Source organism: Sparus aurata, chromosome 11 (genome assembly GCF_900880675.1).
Source record: "Sparus aurata chromosome 11, fSpaAur1.1, whole genome shotgun sequence".
Lineage (NCBI taxonomy): Eukaryota > Metazoa > Chordata > Actinopteri > Spariformes > Sparidae > Sparus > Sparus aurata.
This window is the reverse complement of record NC_044197.1, coordinates 1780835-1802909: the sequence shown is the minus strand read 5'-3', so window position 1 is coordinate 1802909 and position 22075 is coordinate 1780835. Positions and strand designations below refer to the sequence as shown.

The 22075-nt window shown below is 42.6% G+C and overlaps 1 protein-coding gene across 7 annotated transcripts in view; it reads left to right on the top strand.

Moving 5' to 3' along the window:
- The window catches only part of mast2 (microtubule associated serine/threonine kinase 2), a 159939-nt gene that overhangs the window by 30936 nt on the left and 106928 nt on the right, over positions 1–22075 (top strand). For 6 of the 7 annotated variants that reach the window (XM_030432465.1, XM_030432473.1, XM_030432463.1 and 3 more), the window contains exons 2-3: positions 3062–3212; positions 3913–4103. In XM_030432465.1, coding sequence (XP_030288325.1) covers positions 3062–3212; positions 3913–4103 — 342 coding nt within the window. The remainder of the gene's footprint in view (positions 1–3061; positions 3213–3912; positions 4104–22075) is intronic. The other variant, XM_030432461.1, reaches the window with a different exon arrangement.

Genomic DNA, 22075 nt, shown 5'->3' with positions numbered 1-22075 from the left:
GAATTAAATGGTCAATCATTTCCAGTTGCAACCTCAAGATTAGTTACTAGTTACCAAGACACAACCGCTGTAGCTGATCTCAGCCGTTGTAGACGATGCTCCTGGTTCCTCCGACTGCTCCAGATACAATTCTCCGTATCTGGGACGTCGATTTTCTTCTGGAGTGAACAGAAGCTGCATCAAACTGCATAGAGCGGCTCAAAACCAGGCAGGAAGTCAGTCACAGGAATGGCAAATAGCATCCTGTCGAAATAAACCACACCGTCCAGACTTGGGATCTACAGCACAACAAAGTCTGAAATATCAGCTATAAGCACAACTGAAATGTACTAAAAAGCAAAACATTTCACTACAAAGCCTTCTCTCCCATGACGGAAGCACAAAAATTAAGGAAAGATTATAGAATAAACACAAATCTGAGCGAGACAACAATATCAGGCAGACATGACCTGGTGGGATGTGAAGCTGTGTGGACGACTGAACAAAACTGCGAGGTCGTAGAGATGTTAAAAGTTAGTCAGCATGGTGAGAATCACTATTGTTACCAAACCGTGTCAGTGGACCAGTGGAGCTGGTTATCCGGGGCGCTGTAGGTCACAGTAAACAAAGAAGAAGATTAAAAAGGTTGGGACTTATTTACCGATGATGATTACACAGGATCTTAATTGGTGACACTTCAGTGGATTAGCCTGAACATCCAGGTAGATGTTTTACTGCAGTGTGTATCAGCTGTTATCAGTTCTGTGGAGCTGTTGTAGAGTTTATATCTCAGAACCATCTGTCACACAGGTGTGTGTGTGTGTGTGTTTACTCTCTCCTCCTCTGGTGGAGCGCACACACACACACACACACACACTAGATAGGCTATGTGTTGTAAATGTGTGTCTGTCTTCTTCTCTGCTTTTGTAGAGTCTGTTAAGCAGTATGAGCAGGGGTTGAAATGTAATGGAGGAGTGTTAACTTCACATTGTCAGCGCTTAGAAGAGTCTTGTAACGCTGACTGTGTGTGTGTGTGTCAGTGGTGACAGCTGGGACACATCACAGACACACACACACACACACACACACATGCATACACACTTTTCATTTTCAGTGAGTAGAGGAAGGTCAGATCAGCAGATTCAGTAGGTTCCTGTCTTGTCTGCCCCCTGCTGGTGAAGTACGGAGCTGCAGCAGACTGACAGGCTGTGACAATAGATTCAAATGTATTCAGTGTGCTGCAGCGCTCAGCGTGTCACCAACCACGCTTAGCTTCAACCCCCCCAGAGACGTGCTGCACCATCATTAGCTGCACACACTCGGCTGTAGCATCTCAAGCTGTCAATAAAGATTAACTCAGTAATGCACAACATCAGTGTGACGCTGGACCGGTCGAGATGTCTGCTCTGCTCTGGTGAACGACATGAGGGTGGGGATTGTTGGAGGAATCCAGAATTAGACAACAGCAGCTCATGAAAATGCTTTATTAATCATTAATCACTCGAAAGACGTTTTTGATAATCGAGTAATCGTTTCAGTCATTTTTCAAGCAAAAATGTGAGATTTTGCTGCTTGTCTGTCAAACAAACAATTAAAAAAGTGGGTTAAACATTAGTTGAAGCCCCACAATTTAGAATTTTCTAAAGATCTTGTATGTCAATGTGATGACATCACTTGCTCCAGGATGAGTTAATGGATGCAGGTTGCATGTGTGTGTGTGTGTGTGTCTGTTTGGGTGTGTTTCAATGTGTTGAAGTCGTTTTGAGCAGAGCGGTCGGTTCACGGAAGCTTTCACTAAAGCGCTTATAGTGTGTGTGTGTGTGTGTGTGTGTGTGTGTGTGTGTGTGTGTGTGTGTGTGTGTGTGTGTGTGTTTCAACGTGGGTCGTCCAGATGTTTCTGGAAAAGTCTCATCGGGCTGGTCCACCGGCGAGAGAGAGAGGATATGAGCCCAGGCAGACTGTGTTTCCATGGCAACAGCAGATGTTTCCAAAATGGTTTTGAATGAGAATCCCACACACAGACCTTCAACGTGTGTGTGTGTGTGTGTGTGTGTTTTCTCAGCTCGGGGTATTGAGGAGGTCCAGAGGAACTTTTCCTTCATTCCTCTGACTAACTGGATTATAAACCAGTTACTCTGCTGCATGCCGACAACGTTTTCTTTACATGGTTAATGACAGAGAGCCTCTCACACTGTTAACTGCTCCTGTGGAAAACAGGTGTGTTCAAGTGTGGGTTTTTGTTCAGACGTGTGTGTTTGTGTGTTGCGGCCCTGCGAGAGGGAGATGTGGTGTCAGCGAGTGGTTAGTGTTGTGATTTACAGCTTTATTTTGGCTCTCAGCCCGCTCTCTCTCTCTCTCTCTCTCTCTCACACACTGCTGCTCCTCTCATTATTTAGTTTTTAGAGATGAAGCATATCTTATTGTATACAGTTTTAGTTATTATTTTTTTGATTTTTTTCAGTTCAGGGACATTTTGGCATTGAATAACACTTAACATATTTCAAAAGCAAACGTTTAGACATTGAAAATGTAAATATTTGTTAGAAAACTATAACAGACGAACATTTTACAGCGAGTGAACATATTATATAAAAGAAACACATTACAAGACAAAACCCCCAAATTAACTTTCAGCTCTATGAGGCCTCTCCTAGTAGGACAGGTGCTTTTTCTTTATCGTTTGGTATTAAATACATATATTTATAGTCATTTTATAAAATGTGCATCTCTGACATTTGTCACATTCTGTGAGGAAGTGTGTCTCAGTTTCAAGTTCACACAGGCTGCAGCGACAGCAGATATGTTTGACCAAAACAAGAAGGTTTCATTTTTACATTAAAGTAAATGAGGAAATCTGTTATCGTTGGACTCCACCACAGTTGTCCCTTGCTGCAGATTCAGTTTATATTTTCCTGGACAGAATCTCTGGGTGTAGTCGAGTAGTTTAGTGACCCGTCTGAGAAATTTTCGTGACAGAGAGAAAGTCTGTTGTCTGCATGTCAGTCGGTGACCTTGATGAGGGATTATTTGTTAACAGAAGTCTAATGATTCCTCTTGTTCTCTTCTCTCCTCGTCGTTCCAGAAGGAGTTTGCAGCTCCTCCTCCTCTCCTCTTCAGGAAGCTGAGTAACCCCGACCTGTCGCCTGCAGCCACCGCTGCCACCAAGTCCAAACTGCACCGACAGCTGAGTCAGGATGAAAGCTGGGCCCGACGCAGCAGCATGGCCATGACCGGTAACACACATATACATTACATACTCATGTCTCTGTCAAAAGCTCTCTGTTTTCATCTTTAAGTGAAAACGTTGGAGTTTAAAAGGTTTTATGGCCTGAGGTGTTAGTTGCCCTGGTGTTACCTGAGGTCATCCTGTCGTTCGTGATCACTTGTGTCCCTAATCCTGTGCCAATCTGCCACGTCTGTAATCTGTAAAGTGACAATTCAACCACGGATGAGCTGCCAAATTTCACCAAATAGAGGTCATGTGATGATTTTAATCCCAGGGCTTGTCCTTACGTTGCATCAGACATCCCATTTATCTTTCACTCGCCCGGTCAGCCGACTGAGTTTACGTGACCTGGGCGGGCGTTAATGCAGAGCCCTCAATCTAAACTCAAACAGCAGCTCAGACATTTCTATTTGTTTTTCACAAAGGCTGGTTTGTTCTCTGTGTTCCTTTTGTCTTCTGAGATTAGGACTCTGACAGCTGCAGTCGTCATGATTAATGTGAGCTGTGATTTGAATTTGAACCAGTTTGAATCTCGTCCAGTTACTCAGGGTGGAGAACATTAATAACGTAATCAGGTCCGCACTATGAATCACAGCATAGACTGGTCCTCAGTGGATTCAGGTCCAGTGTGAACAGAACAGGGTGACTTATAAGCCAGGTGGTTTGGTTTGAGGTGAGTTTATCTCTGTGTCGTCTGCTCCTCACAGGTAAGCAGCTGCTGCCTCTGTCCAGCAGTCTGCACGCCGGGGTGAGTCAGCTGGCCTGGCAGGGGCCCTCTGGAGGATTTGGAGGACTCGGGGCCACAGGAGGAATGTCTGCAGGTGGAGGGGAGGTGAACAACCTGGTCCGTATGAGGAGCCAGGCCTTGGGACAGTCGGCTCCGTCCCTCACCGGACTGGTCAGTACAAAAAACCAACACACACAGAACACAAAGATACGCCAATAATGGTGTTTTTTTTCTTTTTCATTTAGATAAAAAGTAAAGATTCCCCTGTAAAAACAATATTTCAGACCCTAGTGACATTGTGGATGTATGGACTGAATGTGTTCTGCAGGATCTGACAGAACTCAGTCCTGAATGAGCTTCTGGTCATTTAGAAATGTAAAGACTGTCGTCAGTATTCGCAGAGTCACAGCGAGTCAGTCTGGCTCCATATGGATCCTGTCTGTCTGGAGCTCTGCCAGCTGAATGCAGAGAAGCAGACTGAGGATGACTCAGTGTTTTACAGCCACACACACACACACACACACACACACACACACACACACACACACACACACACACACACAGGCACTTAACATCCACAGACACACTTGTTTGCTCTCTGCTGAGAGGAGCAAATGAAGCAGAAGTGACAGTGTGTGCGCAGTGTGTACTTTGTACTGTGTGTGTGTGTGTGTGTGTGTGTGTGTGTGTGTGTGTGTGTGTGTGTTGGGTCAAGATACAGTGCAGTGACCACATCTGACTGACGTCTGGATGAATGCAGCTCTGCAGTGGGAGTGCAGGGCGCTGTGTGTGTGTGTGTTTTGTGTGCCAGTGTGCTGTTTTTGTGTGTCCGCTCCACTCTGACCCCTGCTGGTTGTGGAGGGGATTACTTCTTTCTTTCTGAATTTACAGAATAGATTTAAACTGTGTTTTTTCATTTAATGTGGCAACAGACAACTTTTCACTACTCGCATTTCCAAGTGATGTTACTGTTTGTGTCGCTGGACTGTTAATATTTTCCTCAGAGTTGCATAAAACAACAACACAGGACAGAATTGAGCCTATTTAATAGTCTATAATAGAAATAGTTTGTCAGTCAGCCTTCCTATTCTTATACATGAAAGCCTGTGAACGTACATGCAGTCAAAATAAAGAAAATCAGTCCGCTTTTAAATAAGACAAACTCCCTGAACATGTTAAGTGCAGCTTGCTTGACAACTGATGGTAGATCTTAGCAGGCTAATGTATCCTGGAAATAATATAAGTCATCATTGGCTAAGACATGTTAAATATTACAAGCCTGTAAATAAATGGTCAAAACAAACGATTCTAGTTTGGTTTGGAAACATGTAATATTAAGTAGCACACACAATAATCAGTATTATGTGATAAAAGGTATTCTACAGATAATAAGACAAACTCACAAGTATGACAACAAGAATAATGTATATGAATCAGGCTTACAGTGAGGAACACAAACCTTCATCTGTTTTTCCTGACACAGTTTCAGTACAAAGCCACCAGCAGATGGCGTCAGAGTGTAATCTGAAGAACAGAATCAGTATCTTTGTCTCATGTTGTATTATATGGTAACTGTGTGTGCCGTGTCTGTATGATAACCACAGCTGATGTCACACACTTTGAAATGTTCCTGGTGGAGACTCTGGCTGCGTTCCTGCCGTCTTCCAGCCTGTTCAGCTCATAAAAATGAGAAACGTGTTAAACAGATCTGGACAGTGTGTAGATCCTGTGTCAGGGATAAAGATCCGTCTCTGTCAGTGTGTCTGTGGTCAGGCTGGTTAGAGGACCACCGTCTGCGGTGAGTGTTAGCTGGACGAGAATCCATTAGGCTAAAATGAATCGTTTATTTTGGCTGCTTTGAAAGACTTCATAATCATCTTTTTTTTTTCTTCCCTCTGGCGTTCTCTCGCTGGATGCAGCCAGCAGGAAATTGCAGCCTGGGTTTAAAACGGAAAATGTGATCTGCAGAGTTATTCCAGTCGAGCAAATAATCGCAGGTTATTATATTTCTCAAGGGCAAGCTTATTAATGTTTTCCTTTTTCTTGGCAGAGTCTCTCCTCTCCTCACACTGTTCCTCTGCGTCCCTGTGACCCTGTTTCACTCTCGCACTCTCACTCTGTTTCTTAGTAAACAGCAGCTCATGCACATCATCTTTCACTGCGGTGTTGCTCCTCACGGTCACGCTTGTCAGAGTTTTCATATTACGGGGCTTAAAGCTCCATCTCGTGGTTTGTATTGACTTGCATTAGGATTTAGGAAGACCACCTGAGCCCCTCTGGCTCACTGGTCATGTTTTCACCAACCGCTCCTCTTCCAACCCTTTGTGCCATATTCTCAGAAACACAGTATTTTATTTTGTTTATTTCTGTTTTCTTTTCTTTCTTTTCTTCAGTGGGTTCAATCTGCATTCACATCTGCGTCAAATGACTCTGCAGTGGTCGCAGGTGTTTATAGGCGCCAGCTCTGATTGGCTGTGATGAAAACAGACATCTTTGGCGGACACGCTCATTTTTTTCCCGTTCTCAGGTTCGATGCTTTGACACGCTTTCAACTAAAAGGATGGCGGCTTGTTAATGCTTTTCCATCTGTCTCTGGTCAGTCGGTGCTGAGTGAGAAATAGAGACTGGCTTCCATGTCGGTGTAAATCTGTGCAACTGGCAACAGAAACACGTCGCTCCTTCGCAACTTCCATCATCAGTCCAGAAAAATGATGTGTCTAATTCAGAAAGTTATTGATCGGGTATTTCAGGACAAGTCTTCTGGATGTAGTCTGATGACAAATCAGTCTGATGATGCTGCTTTCTACTGTTTCCTGTTTTTTCCAATGTGTTCATGTTGACGGACAAAATACATTCTCGTTTTGGTGTATGAATTTATGGCAGGAATGTTGTGTTTGATCACAATATATATACGGTTTATTTGTTTTATCATTTTAGAAACAATGAAGATTAATAAATAAATAATGTGTCATTAATATAAACTGTGTTATGTGTTGTAGTACGGAGGATGAGGAGTCTCACAGCCTGAGGAAAGAAGCTGCTCTGTAGTTACTTCTGCATCTGTTTTCAGACAGAATATAAAACGTGAAACAGTTCATGTACTTATACAGTGCTGAACAGTTAATCTAGATATAGTTACCTGTCCTCAGCTGACATGACATCACTTATAAATTCTCTTTAATGCGGCAGCAGAAAGAGGATTAGTGTTAGAGAATTTATTCCCTCTGTGAGGTGGATTAACGTGTGCGGAGACACCCACGATGCTAATGGACAGAAAACGTCCTCCCTCAGGGTCTGTCTGTGTTTATTTGTTAGCACCTGTGTTGTTAATGTGTCCCTGCACGTTTGTGTGTGTGTGTGTGTGTGTGTGTGTGTGTGTGTGTGTGTGTGTGTGTGTGTGTGTGTGTGTGTGTGTGTGTGTGTGTGTGTGTGTGTGTTATTAAGTGAAATGAATGGAGTGTGCGTGTGTGTTTGTGTGTGTTGGACGTCCAGATGGTGTTTGCCTCTTGACTAATGGACGAGGGTCTGCTCGCTCGTGCTTTCCTCGCTCTCTGTGACACACTTGTGTTTAAGTGCATGTGTGTGTTCGCAGGCTAACAACTGAGTACTGCTGGTAGCCCCTCCAGGTGGTGTGTGTGTGTGTGTGTGTGTGTGTGTGTGTGTGTGTGTGTGCTTGTTAACACACACACATTTTTTGTCAAAGAAATAAAATAATCCTTTTCTTCGTAGTGTCTTTGAGAGCTCCGCTCTCTTTCTTTCACGGAGCAGCTGAGGAGGTGAAGCTTTTGCAATAACACACAATCAAATTAGCATAGCATTAGCATTTGTTTTGGAGGGGAAAAGAAATGAAGTAGTTTGGTGGACGGGGGGATACACCTCTGAAGATGAAAGGAGAGTGCTGCTGTATTGTTGCAGCTCGTGCTCAAGTTTTTTTTTCTTTCAGGCACATCATCATTAAACGCTGGGAGGAAGAAACACACATGAGAGTCAGAAACAAAGAGCTCAGAACCAGACTCAGGTGAACAAAACAAGCTCTCACCTTGTTTATCTGTTTACTTAGCACTTAGAATGCCCCTCTTTCATTCACTGTTTCTGTGGTTTTTTTGTCCACACCTCCTGACTCGAGACTCAGAGAGAGCACCAGCTGCTTTAAATTTAATTTCTTCCTTACATAAATCATGCAGCGTCTCCGTAAAAGAGATCTTTTTTATGGTATGTATTTTATGTAGAACAAATAATGAAATCTTCGTATTTCCTGGAGATATTCCAACTTGTTCTCTTTATTCTTTGAGTTGAACTTGAGATAAATTCTCACACCAAAGCAAAGTGGATGAATAGCTTTCCTTTATTTTCTTTTTATACTCGGCTTTTGCCAACTGTCGTGTTTAATTTAGATTGACACGTTGAAAAAAAAATATATCACAGAACTGGAGTCACGTCATTTAGCGTAGCTTAGCACAAAGACTGAAAGCAGGGGGAATAACTAGCATGGCTCTTTTCAAACTTAACTCGCTAATTATAGGAGCACCCTGTGGTATAATATAAGTGAGATAATAATACAAACTTTTTCCATGTGTGAAAAAACAAGCTGTTCTCAGAGGAAAACAAAGTACAACAGGTTAAACTGTGTTGTCCTTTAAGGTCAGTTTGTTTATTCAGCCATGAAAACAAAGAGAGTTTGTTTATTTAATTTGATAATCAGCCAATGAAGATCTTTCTCTGCTCATTAACATTTCTTCGCCACAACTACAGACTGCTCCTTTAAGACATTGTATACTGTTTAACACGTCCGCTGATTTCATCTGAGAAACACGAGACAAACCACACGTTAATCAGTGCACATAAGAAATGAACTGAGCAGTGTTCAGAGCTGCTGTCTGCAGACGTCAGGCCTCGACCTCGATGACCTCATCATCCACGGTGGTGTGTCGGAGCTGTGGGTGAACAGGCTGACGGGGCTGCCGTTTAATTATACATGAGAACATGTTGAATAATAGACAATGACAGGGTTGGCCGGTTCAGCAGCTCGTCAGCCTTTGATATCAGAACATTTTTTAACAGGATGAAAAAATCGAGTCAGTCGAGTCGGTCTTATTCTACTCATGTTTGTTGTTGACAGTTGGGAGATGAGACGATACTGTGTGAGATAAATGTTGTCACTAGAACTGTCCCAAACGATTATTTTTCAAACGATTAATCTGGCAATTATTTTTTCGATTAGTCGACTAATTATTTTAACGTTACATGACCAACCAAAAGTAACGTAGTAACTGTAACTGTCATTGGTAACTTGTATGAGGAAAAAAATACCGCAGTTGTAGGCGGAGCAGCGTCTGTCCTCCCGCCTGTCCTACAAACTCTTCATCACATTTCTGCCCGAAAAACAGCGTCTGTCACCGGGAAAAACCTTTAACTCACTCAAGTGGTTGTGTTGATAGAAATCACCGCGATGGTCAGCCCTCCCGACCGAGACTTTAGTGAACTTTCCCCCAGAAAACAGCCTCCGTCCCCGCAAGTGACAGATTCACGCAGCGACCTGTTTACTGGTGGCGGTTATGTAATAATGTAATTTAGCGCAAACTCTTTCACCTTCCAGGATGTTTAGGGGGCCGGGTTCTCAATCACTACACATTATAAACGGTCTACGGGTTTAGATGGACAGGGGGGACACCAAGGAAACACCCGGACGTCATCATCATGACCTGTACCGTCACGTCTCTTTAGGAGCGGCAGCGCAGCTTTCTGTGTGAATTACATGGCAGTTCGTCTTTATTCCAGCGGTGCTTCGCTCTGTGTGAACGACCAACGGCAGTTGACGAACCGCCGCTGCGGCGTTAATGCAGCGTCTCTGTGTGAGAGAGGCTATTCTCAGCCTCCGCAGGTACTACCACTTCCTGTTTGGGACGACGTGTTGACGCAAATTATTCATATCGACGCGTTTTCCCAGTCCTAGTTGTCACTTGTTTCCAGTAAGATTATTTAAGGCAGGTTGGATATTTATGACAGGTGAACATGAGGAGTGTGTGTAGGACAGTATGTGGCCGAAAATGGAACGAAAACCGATTTTTCTTTAAACCCAGATTTTGGTCGGACCCAGTCCAGGCCTCCCTCTGTGAAGTATCTGCATCCATGACTTCACCTAAATTTGGACGTTTTTAAACAGTGTCTTTGATCGGTTCACACATAAAAGTCTGTTGGAAGTTCATGCTCACTTAAAGAGTGAGAAAGGCTGCAGATGATTTAATATTCCACAGCTCTAATAAGATTTGTTGTGGAACGTGTGTTGCAAACCTCAATCTTGTTGTCGCTTCCTTCTTCTGTCCTCTGAGACTGTAATAAACATTTACGCCAGACACATTTTGTCTGGCTCGAGTTTTGGGGCCGACATCAAAACAGATATTAGGAAGTAAAAAATACATCATTTTGGCAATAATCCCTTAAATGTGGCAATCTGACAGAAGCAGGATATTACAGTTTCATAGTTTCATATCAGGCTCTATTCTCTAGTCTGCACTGTGCTTCTCTACTCATGTCATGAACTGGACAACGGCACGCTATTTCTTCGTGTTTTTCTTTGTGTCTGCTGACCGATCACAAAAAACTTTAAAGGTGCACACTGCCACCTACTGTGCCGGAGTGTGTACATGCTGCGCTGTCAAGTCAGTTAATAATCTATTGGAAATTATACAAATTGTGCATTTCTATTCGAAGATGCATCACAGTTGCCTCCTGGTGTTTTTTGTTACATGCAGTAAAAACTGACGCATACAATTAAGAAATTTAAATCATCTGTAGTAGCTGCAGTGCGAAGACAATTTGTTCTCTCTGAAACAAACGAGCCAGACTCAACCAGTAAACATGTTTTTCCTTTTCTGACTGCAAGATTGTTCCTGGCAGCAGAAGAGCCGACACTGTGGCGATGACTCATGTTGAAGGTTGGACTCTCTCACAGGAGAAGGTGAACACAAAGAGCAGGGTGTGTGTGATTGTGTGTCTCACACAGCTTATCTCAGCTCCATGCATATCTACATGATGTCTCTCCTGCTTCTTTTCACAATCACTTGACTCACACAGACACACACACACACACAGACACACACACACACACACTACACACACACACACTACACACACCTCTTCATCTTGCCGCAGGCTGTCAGTCGTCCTTGTCATGAGCATGATTCATAGGCAAAGAAGGAAACTGTTCCTGTTCTGATTTCACCTGCTGAGAAACAGCAGGACATACATGCCCTCCTCCTCTCAACACCTATAGAGTGTATATATATATATATATATATAGACACACACATTATTCTTTTATTCTTTCCATTCTGTTTTTTTTCTGTGACGCTGAAAGAAAAACATCTCTTTGTTGATAACGTCACGTAGGTAAGAAGTAATCGGATGTATTGAGATGTTTGAACAGCAAACTCTTCACTTTTTGCTAAACGATCAACTTATTTCCCGTCTGCAGATAGTTTTTGTTTTGTTTGTCTTTGTTCTGAGATATCTGTTATCTCCCTCCTACTCAATCCAATAGAGCAGGGCTGCAACTCATTTATTATTTTCATTAGCTTCATGATTCATTGATTGTCTTTTGACTATAGAATGTAAAAAACATTGTCAAATCTTCACGTTTTAAGAGGCTGATTATCAAAATAGTTAGCATCTAGTTTTCCTTTCAATTGACTTGTCGATGAATCGTTTCAGCGCTACAGTCGAGGAAATTAGGAATGTAGTTTGTGTTGCTCAGAACAGTTGAAATTCAGATTTTAAAAAGTCAACAGCAGTATGTCCTTCTACTTTCTGCTAAAACAATGGGTGAGATCGAAGGCAAGTAGCACAGTATCCTCTCCACAGCAGCGTACATGCATACATACGTGCTGTGTATATGAAAATACCAAAGCGTACTTCGTCCTTCACGCTCAGGAGGACACTCTGAGAGACTGTTTGATGAATGTATTCATCTGTAACACCGAGAAGCTCTTCTCCCATAAAGACGAGATATTCATGCATTTCCCTCAGTTATGAGACGTTCGTGGGGGCGTTTTGCACTCAGGCTTTAAACCGCCTGTTGTTGATTGGTGTGTGTTACAGCTGAGCTTCCTCTCCTTTTCACCTTCTCTTCTTCTTTATTTAAATGTTCTCTTTATTTTGCTCCCATTTCCTTCATCCCCATTCTGACTCTATCATCGCGTCTTCACTTCACTCTGCTTTCATCTCCTAAACCTCTTTAAGTTGAGAGGGAGCGGCTTTAGCTCAGGAGGAGTCACTCGATGTGCTGGTGGGAGGAAGTACAGAGTCGAGCCGGCAGGCGAGCGGCAACGGAGGTCCGGGTGAGAGATGAGTCTGCTCGACTGCAGTGTCCTTGTTTGAACCTGGACTCCACGGTAGAAAAGAAGAGAATAGTTCCAGTAATGAACAACTTCACTTCAGACTGCAGCTCTCTTTGAACATTCACCACAGTTTCCCAGCGGTTGTTAAAGGTCGGAGATGTCTTCTAGTCACAGTAATTCAATGACTTCTAACTAATCTGACTTCAGGACATCAAAGTCATGAGATATACTGCTGGAATATTTAATTCATGAACTTTAAAATGTATCTGAATTTGACTGAAGTTCAATCAAAGACTCATCAATGATGTAGCAAAAATTTGAAGTCTCCCTGCTGCAGAAATGTTTCCGTAATGTGAGGAGAGTTTTGTTTTGCCTGTCAGATGTGAAGGGCAGAGAGGGATTCAGGAGGGTTACAGGTCTGACTTCCCATCGTACATCTCACACCTCAGCAGACAAGAGATTCGACAACTCCAGCCGAGCATCCTGTTATGAGATGGAAAATATTCTGCAGGAGGAGGGACGGAGGGGAAAAGAGCAGCGCTGTGATGGACAGAATAAATAAGTCAGGCCGGAGTGTAATAACAAAACTCACACAGGGGGTAGAGGAGGCGAGAGAGGAGGGGGAGGGAGACGGGTGAAACAAGAGCTGGAGGTGAACGGCCTTGTCTCGGCTGCCAGAGGAAGGATGGGAAAGGCATCATTTTCATACTTTTTCTTGCATATCTTTAACTGTTTTCACAAGTTTACAGGTTTATTTTCTCTTAACTTTACACCTGAACGTAATCTGTCCGGCTCAGGGTCCAGTACCAGCTCCATTTATAAATGTTTAAGTATTTTCAAATGTAAATTCAAGACAAAAACACAACACTTCCTTCTGAAACTCCATCTTAGGTTGGTGTACGTTATGAGTAGGACCAGCAGGGTCAGGGTCCGAGACCAGCGGCGCCCGGTGGTACTGTGATGATAGAAATGGGTTTTGGACTAACAAACATCTTCCCTGGGACGCCTCCGGAACCAACAGGATTTATGTACCTTATGTATAAGTATATATAATTATCTTAGTAAGAGATTAACTGAATTAAGCGCCGAATACAACGGAACGTATCTCCTCACGCTTTTACTAAAGTTGAAAATATAATGCTTTATATTCTTGGATGCAGTGAAGGAGCTATCGATGGGGGATGCGTCCTATTTTTACCCTGATGACGCTTCAACCAATCTGTGTTGGAATAGAGCTAGTTAGCTTTAGCAGCCAGTGGGGCAGTGATGTCATGTCATGAGCTAATGGAGCTAATAGAGCTAACAACTAAATTACTACAGATGACTGTCGTTTTGAGGTTAAAGGACTTTTAATGCTGATACCTTCAATTAAACCAAGGCTGATACTGATTTACCCATATATAGAGAATTCTGATAACGCCTCATAATATTGTCTAACCGATATATCAGCCTGGCTCTAATATATTACTCGTCCCTAAACTTTTTTTATTAGTGGTTAAATTTGTCCTCAACATCAGAAAATGTCAAGCTGAGCGCCCAAAGCTGGAATCAGATGTCAGACACGTCCTTTATTCAGCTGACCCTGAGAGTTGTGGATTTAAGGCGCTGTAGTAAAAGATGAAAAGACAGAGAAAACAAGCTGACATTTTGGGATTCTGACTAAATCTCGATGTGTGCAGAGGTCACGCTGATCAGCTACCGGCACCAGAAGTTCTTCTGGGGAAGTTTACTGGAAATTACTTTCACTTTGAAACTACTTTCAGCAAACTAACTTTGTGAACTTGTAGCAGCTATAAAGGCCTATTTTCTTTTTTATGATCTCACTCCTAATGTGCTCCTTAATTACAAGATTTAAATAGGCTAATAAATAATTGAGGCGTGCGGCTGGTCTCACATAATAAAAGCGTTTCATACTTCAGTTTCAGGGGCATTGATTTCATAACAAACACTCCCCATTTTGCAGAGTTGAGCTCTGGTGCTGTTAACTGCAGCCCCGGGCGCTATCTGCTGCTCCTCGCTCCTCATTTGTCATCGCCGCAACCTTTACCATTTCTCCTCACGGTGACGGACTTTAATTGGGTGAAAATGTGAGGAGCGTATTCAACAGTGCCGAGCCCTCGGGTCACCGGTCAGCTGCCACTGAACCTGTAATTACCAGCAGCCTCGTCTGCATATCTGCCAAAATATCTACGTTTAGGCTTTGTTTAATCTCTTTTCTTGCTTTTCTAGTCTTTTGAGATTTCTTTTTTACCATAATTGTTCATATTCTCTGTCACTCACTTGTTCTTCTGGCCTGGTGTATTAACTCTCTGCCTGTTTTCTCTTTCCCTCACACTTCAGGTTTTACCTTATTAGCAGCAAAGGGCTTTTAGCCTTCCAGCCAAGCATGGATAAGTGGAGCTATGGATGGATAGATCTAAGTGTTTTTTACAGTGTGTGTGTGTGAGTGTGTGTGCGAAAATATTAACCTGACTCGATTTCCAGCCCTGCTGATGTTCCACTACTTTGCAGCTAATGGGAAGAAGTCGGATGGGTTGTTCATTTTCCCGTCGTTTTGCTTTTTTCTTCTTTTCGTCTCGGACTATATTCGGCTAATTACCTCCTGCCTGCACGTGACAATCATCCACAGAAAGTCTCACAGCGGAATCAGGTCTACTGGTTCATCTGCTTCCTCTTGATTTTGACTGTATTGGGTTAATTAACTGCCAATAGACACACGTACATAGACACACACACACATGCCTGCACACACTCTCGGTCTCATGCAAAAAGTCACCTCCTGCGGTGAGATTCCAGCATGACTGAGTGCAGACAGCAATTAGGGACAGACCATGAAAAATTAAGTGTCTGCGTGCGATCAGCGCACATTTGGAAATCACAGAGGGAAAACAAAGCACAACATCAGCCGAAGGCTCCAGGCAACTAATTTCTCTGAAATAATTAGCCGGCATAAAGAGGTTTTATTTCCAGGCTTCTCCGTGTCGTTTTTTTCAGAGCTGAGAAAAGAGACGTGCTTCAAGGGGAGATTTTTTTTTTTTCTCTTCTCAAGCATAACTCATTCCTCCTGCTCTGCCCTTTTGCCTCGTGAAGACTTCAGACATTTATTTAAATGAGAGTGAATGTGGGAGGGGGGATGCAGCGTGAAGAAAATCTGCATGAAACCTACAATTATGGTCAGAATCATGACCGTTATTATTCTGTTTAATATTGCAGTTAAAAGACCAGGAGCAACAATTATGACTGATTCATGGTCTCCAGTAACACAGCGATCTAAACAAACTGCTGTGGCGTCTATATTTGTGTTTGAAAGGTGAAGGGGCGGGGCCTGAGAGAGGTACTAAAGGTGTGTTCATAAAGAAATGTATTTTGGAAGATTTCCAGGAGTTTCTTGATATTCTTGATGTCCAAATGAACGATTGAAAGAATTAACTGTTTCCTAAAGTTGTGCATTATTTAAGATTGAACTCTCCCAATGCGTAATACAAAAACTTTCCTTCTGTGCACGGTTGAGTTTCACGCTATCGTCAGTGAGTTTGGAGGAAGTTGTTGTTCAGGTTGAGATGCTGTATCAGTGCCGACCTCTGATTCTTCATGTTGTCACTGTACTGTCATTAACAAATCCGTGAGGAGAGAGTGTGTGAGAGATTCAAAGCGTTAACGGTACCTTGAGCCTGAGTACGTTATGATACTAAAAGCATGGAAAAGCACTTTGAGTAGCAGGTTGAGCTAAAAGTTCAAGCTAGCCAGAGCAGACGCTATCGTTAGCTCTGACTAACGAAACTTCACAACTACCTGTAACTTCATCAGTGCTGAGAGGGAGATGCAGTTCAGTGTGCTTCTTTCTCCAGTGCAGAAACAAGGTGTGGATTTAAGTCTTGTGATGCAAGACTGTTACTGTTCTCCTCACTCAGAGCCTCTCTGTCCGCTACACATCAGACAGCATCACCTGGGGCTGACACAGTCTGCTGGATTAAATCACAAAGCTCCTCTTGTATTTTCACCTTAATAAACGTGTTAGCTTATTGAAAGCAAAATTAACTTCTCTAAACCGGACAATCCCTATTGTGGACCCACACACAGGGAACATGTTGACATATAACAATGGGTGGAATGTTATTTATTAACTAGGTAACATGCTAACAAACCTGCAGCCAGCAGGTTACATGCTAATCTCAAGGTGTGGCAGAAGACGACTGCAATCTAAGAGCATCGATGCAAAGTGAAAACATTGAATCAACATCTTTAAGATATGCCTTTATTTTGAAATTCACATGGCACTCACCATCATCATCATCATCATCATCATCATCATCATCATGCATGTGTGTACAACATGTCTTCACATTACATCCAGTTGTTATTGGGACAGTTCACTCTGAGGCAGAAGTGTTGGACCAGCAGACTGACGTCATCTTTTTTGGAAACTTACCAGTCATACACTTACCACAGACCTACAAACACACACACACACACACACACACACACACACACACACACACAACACACAAACCTCGTCAGTGTGCAGCCTCATCAGTTGCTGCAGTCAGGCTGGCTCCTCCTCTCTGCAGTCCAACATGTTGAACAGTGTTATTCTTCAGCTTGCACTACAAAGATCCTGATCCTGAACGAGCACACACACACACACACTGATACGCATGCCCACGCATAAACTTTGCAGAAACCCAGTGTCCTTGTCACCTTGGTAACTGTCATGAGACGTGTGTGTGATTGTGTGTGTGTGTGTTGGTCGTCTGTCAGATGATTCGCTCACCTCTTTCTTCCTGTTTCTGTCTCTGCTGTTCTCTTTAGCTCCGAGCCTCCTGTGAAGATCGATTGTCTATCGAGCCTCGGTTGCTTGTTTTGATTAACTTTGGGAGTGTGTTCAGCGAGGCGAGCTTGGTTTACCCAGAACAATCTGTGTGTGTGTGTGTGTGTGTGTGTGTGTGTGTGTGTGTGTGTGTGTGTGTGTAACATGTGAGATTTGAGAGTAATGCCGGCGTTATTTATTCCCATCCAGCAGATGAAAGCAGAGACGAGATAAAGTGTGGCTCTGCTCTCTGGATCCCCACAGGCCTCTGCTTTGGTCTCACCACTGTTTACTCCAGCAGAGCACACTGTCAGAGGGAATACACATGTTCATACACATTTACACAATGTTCATACAAACAGCCATCTGAGAGCTCGCCAGGTTCATGTGTGGGTTTGAGTCAGGGCTGCATTTTGCTTCAGGATGTTTCCCATCGTATCCAGAATATTTCAGAGCGGCTCAGGTTCGTTTTTTATATCCGCTTTATTGCGAGAGGGGGGTTTGTTTTCACACAGCAGAACCCCTCAAGAGCATAGATTCATTTTAATACACATATCCATGACAGTGCTGTACACCTCCTGTTGTGCGTCACATACTTGAGCCTGGGAGTTCTGCAAACACAGAGCACAGAAGAATTTTTGTGCTTTGGTCCCCAACGCGCAAATATTTTAACACATTCAGTCTGAAGAGTGTGTTCCCTGCGTTCTCCTGAGGGCGTCATCGTTAACTTTCTCAAAGTCTTGTTTTGTCCATCCAACAGAACCCAAAGATATTTAGGGAATTAATGATTCTTCTTTTTTTATCATATCAGATTCCGATTATTATTCTGATTAATCATTTAGCTTATAGAATATAGAAATAACAACAAAAAAGAAATTTGCGAATTGTGATGAGCATTTTTTTTGACAAAGCCCAAAGTGATGTCATCAAACTGCCAAAACTCAGTACTCAATTATTAAATAGTTGGCAGTTGATTTGTATGACTAATAACTACTAACTAACGACTAATTAATTAATTGTTGCAGCTGTACACTTTAATATGAATTTTCTTTTAAAAAACAGCAAATCCCTATATTTTAGGATTTTTTTACCCTGAGAGTATTGATCATTGAATTATCTCTGGATTTACTGTCGATGGACTGATCCATCAATCAGCTGATTGTTTCAGCTTGTTGTTGTGCTTCAGCTACTTTTTCTATGTATCTGCAGAGAACAACTTAAGAATTATAAATGTTCTTGCAGTTGCACAGTAAAATTACCTGATGTAATTAAATAAAACATCAGGTCTCACCCGTTTTCAATACATAATACAACTGAGACGTATTTCGTAGTAGGCTTATCGTGCTGGATGATCCACCAAAGTTTAGAGATTATAGTTTTAACGTTTGGTACAGAGTCTGGATTTTATCATGCTCGATAAAACAGACCGGGCTGTCAGAGCCGGCAGCCTCGGGTCCAGGACGACCTCTTCCACATGAGTATGAAAAGACTCTTCACTGTCAGCTGAGATTTTGGATTTTAATCGCTCATTCTTGTTGGAGAGGTTTTTGGGCATGTATTACTGTTGATGTCTCTCATGTTCTCTTGGCAACAATACGTCCTCTGTGGTCCTGTGAATGGAAGTTCTCTCCAGCGACACCATCACAGTCACTCGCTGTTTATCTTCCATCAGCTGCTTCGTGTTTCTCTCCGGGACAAACTTTTACTGTTACGTAATTCTTTTGTCTGTCTGAAAATGATGTCCGTGACTGGAATTTGACTTGTTTGAAGGGTTTGTGTGTGTGTGTGTGTGTGTGTGTGTGTGTTTGTTCTGGTGCCCTGCAGAGGAACTAATTTTCCTTTCGGTCTGCTTTAACTTCCTTCTCTCTGCCCAAATCTTTCTATTTTCTTTGCCTTCTTTCCAGGTAATTGAATCTCAGAATGTGCACAAGTGCAAACAGCAGGACGCACACACACACACACGCACGCACGCACGCACACACACACACACACACACACACACTTCTTATTGATCTCACACACACATAAACCCTGTCCTTCAATCCAGACTCACTCAGACTGCTCTCGGTGGCTTGTGTTTTATTTATTAGACTGTATCGGACACACACACACACACACACACACACACACACACACACACACACGTATCTCTGCCTGTCTTTGATAAGCGGACCTGGCACTGTGGCTGACTGTTTGATTGACAGCTGGGCTGATTGCGTGCAGGGATTGATTAGTGAGGTCTAGTGAGGCAGAACTTCCTCCTGTCACTCAGAACAGGAAGTGGAACGTGTCTGGAGTAATTACAGACGATTTCATTGGCTTTTGCCTCAACGTGTCAGAGTGTGTGTTTGTTTCTGTGTGTGTTTTGTCGGCTTCTCTGTGCCCAATAAATAAAACCGTGAAGTGAACTAAGTGGAAATGAAAAGCTTAATTTGCATGAGAACCGTTTGTGTGTGTGTGTGTGTGTGTGTTTCTCCATCATGTGAGAACTAGTTTGATTTATCTTTCAGGCCTGGCTGAAAAGAGTAGACACAATGTACAGTGCATCCTTTGATTGTAGCCATACATGTCGATGATGTTACATAATGAGTCTGATGTAATGACAAATTGTTGCTGCGTATAAACAAAATTCACATCAGAATGTTACCATAATAATCTAAAACTAAACGTGAGAATACAACAAAACTTGATGTAAAATTGATGTAATGTAGTTTGGAGTGTTTCCTGATTGATTTAACATTGGTATTGGTAACATTTTTATTCTTCCTTTTACTCTCTGGCACCTTTTCTATGTATAGAAACTTACAGGTAGTCCTGACCTGTGTAGCACTGGAGGCAAACGATCAAAACATACGAACACACCTATGAGACTGAAGACTGACGGACAGAAGAAAGTTTAGTAGAACAATACTAATAATTTATTTTTGCGCAAGGTAGAAAAATGTTTTCTAGTTCTGCCTCACGTTAAAAGTAGAGCGACAACAAACATGGACAATAACGTGGACTTAAAGACAGAACTGTAGACTGGTGTGTGTGTGTGTGCGCGCTCACACCCTGGGAGCTCTGGTTAATGATGATTTGAACGCGGTGTGGTTTTCTCATTTGCACATTGAGATGAGTGTGTGTTCAGTGTCTTACACAGAGAGAGCGGAGTGTGACAACCACCCCACATGAGGGGTGACACACACACACACACACACACACGCACACACACACACACACACACACACACACACACACACACTGCCTCTGATCTGCCTCTGGTTGACTAACACAGTTGAGTGTGTTCCTGTGTTTGTGCTTGAAGTTTAGGTTATTAATAGGACTCATTATTTTTGTTTATTTGTTTTTAAAAAAAAGAACTTGGAGATTCATTGGGAGCGTAAACACTGAATACTTCAGACTTTATTCTGCAGGATCATCATCGACTCTTTCAGCTGTTCTCTTCACGTTCTGTGATGAAAGTCTCGACAATGTTTTGGGATATTTGGCTGAAAAGTATTTAGTCAGAATGTGAGAAAAAAAAAATCCATATTTATGACTTGAAAGTCAGCAGGTAAGTGCTGTTCCTCAGCACAATTTTGAGGTACTTCCATTTTTTGCAGTTTTAGATTTCTACTCCACCACAGTTAGGTGTGTGATAACTTCAGTTACTAGATGCTTTGCAGACTCTCATTATTCAGTGTTGATAGGCTGTTACTTGTGATGTTTAACCAGTCAGACGGTGTTGTGTGCGGGACATTGAGAGCCACAGTGTTGCATTTTAAAATGAATTCATCAGCAATTGGACTCAAAAAACATCAATACAGATAATTGGATAAGAGCTGAATATCGGCCCTGATAATCGCCCTGAGGGACGACTGGTCTGCAGATTATATTCTTGATTAACTGAAACATATTCAGTTTATTAAAACCAGGACTGGACAAAGAGAACCCATTATTTGAATTGTTGAGAATTAAAATGTTTTCAGTCAACATTAAGATTAGAAATTTTGTACTATTGTTTGCCAAGTGAATGTGTTTCTGAGGATATGTGTGAACCGAAGCATTAATGCTTTGAATTAAACACAATAAACATGTGGGCTGCTGGACTGATTATTAACTGTGTGTGTGAACACTCGGGTTAATGTTGGTGCTGTGTGTCCAAACACATGCAGGATGAGCTGAGGAGGATTATTGGCAGCTCGGTGGTTGATTTGGAAAAACCTGCTTTACTTAGTTTTATTAACACACACACACACACACACACACACACACACACACACACACACACACACACACACACACACAAATGAATGGTCGTTAATTAGGAGACTGAGCTATTGCCTCTGTAATGGAGCGGGGCAGGGACGTTCTGTACTGCGGTGATGTATGGTTTCAGGTCTGAGCCGACCCACCGGCCTCCTCTGGTCTCAAACCTAATGTCCAACATCAATCACACTAACAGGGTTACAGCACCGCTCCTCTTCCTCTGTTTCTTTGTCTCATGAATCCTGCCTTAGCTTGCATGCAGCATCTGTTCAGGTCGACCCGTTGTTGTTGTCGTCGTAGTCCTGGACTGTAGTGAGTCACTCAGACCGGGTCTCCAGTTCCAGCCACGGAACCACAGGTCGCTCAGATTCAGCAGATATGTGATCTCGATCGACCGCGTCACTTTAGGAGACGATCCCGTTACAGCTCCGTCTTTCTTCACGTATTCCTTCGTCTCTCTCCGTCTCACTCCTTCTCTCTATGCATTATGTTTCCAGACATCCATCACACCGTTAATGTATTGATCTCTACAGGAGGTATTAATTATCAGAAGAAACGCCAGCCTGAGTGTGATGGGGGATGTTTCCTGTGTGTTTGTTCGCCATAAAGTTTAATCACAGATGTCGCAGGTGTTTCTGGGTTGTTACTTTACAAAATATTACATCCAACATAGATCTTGTCAGTTGTTCTCTAATTAAAAAACATCAAACATATTTCATGTTATAATTAATAACGCAATAATTATTAAT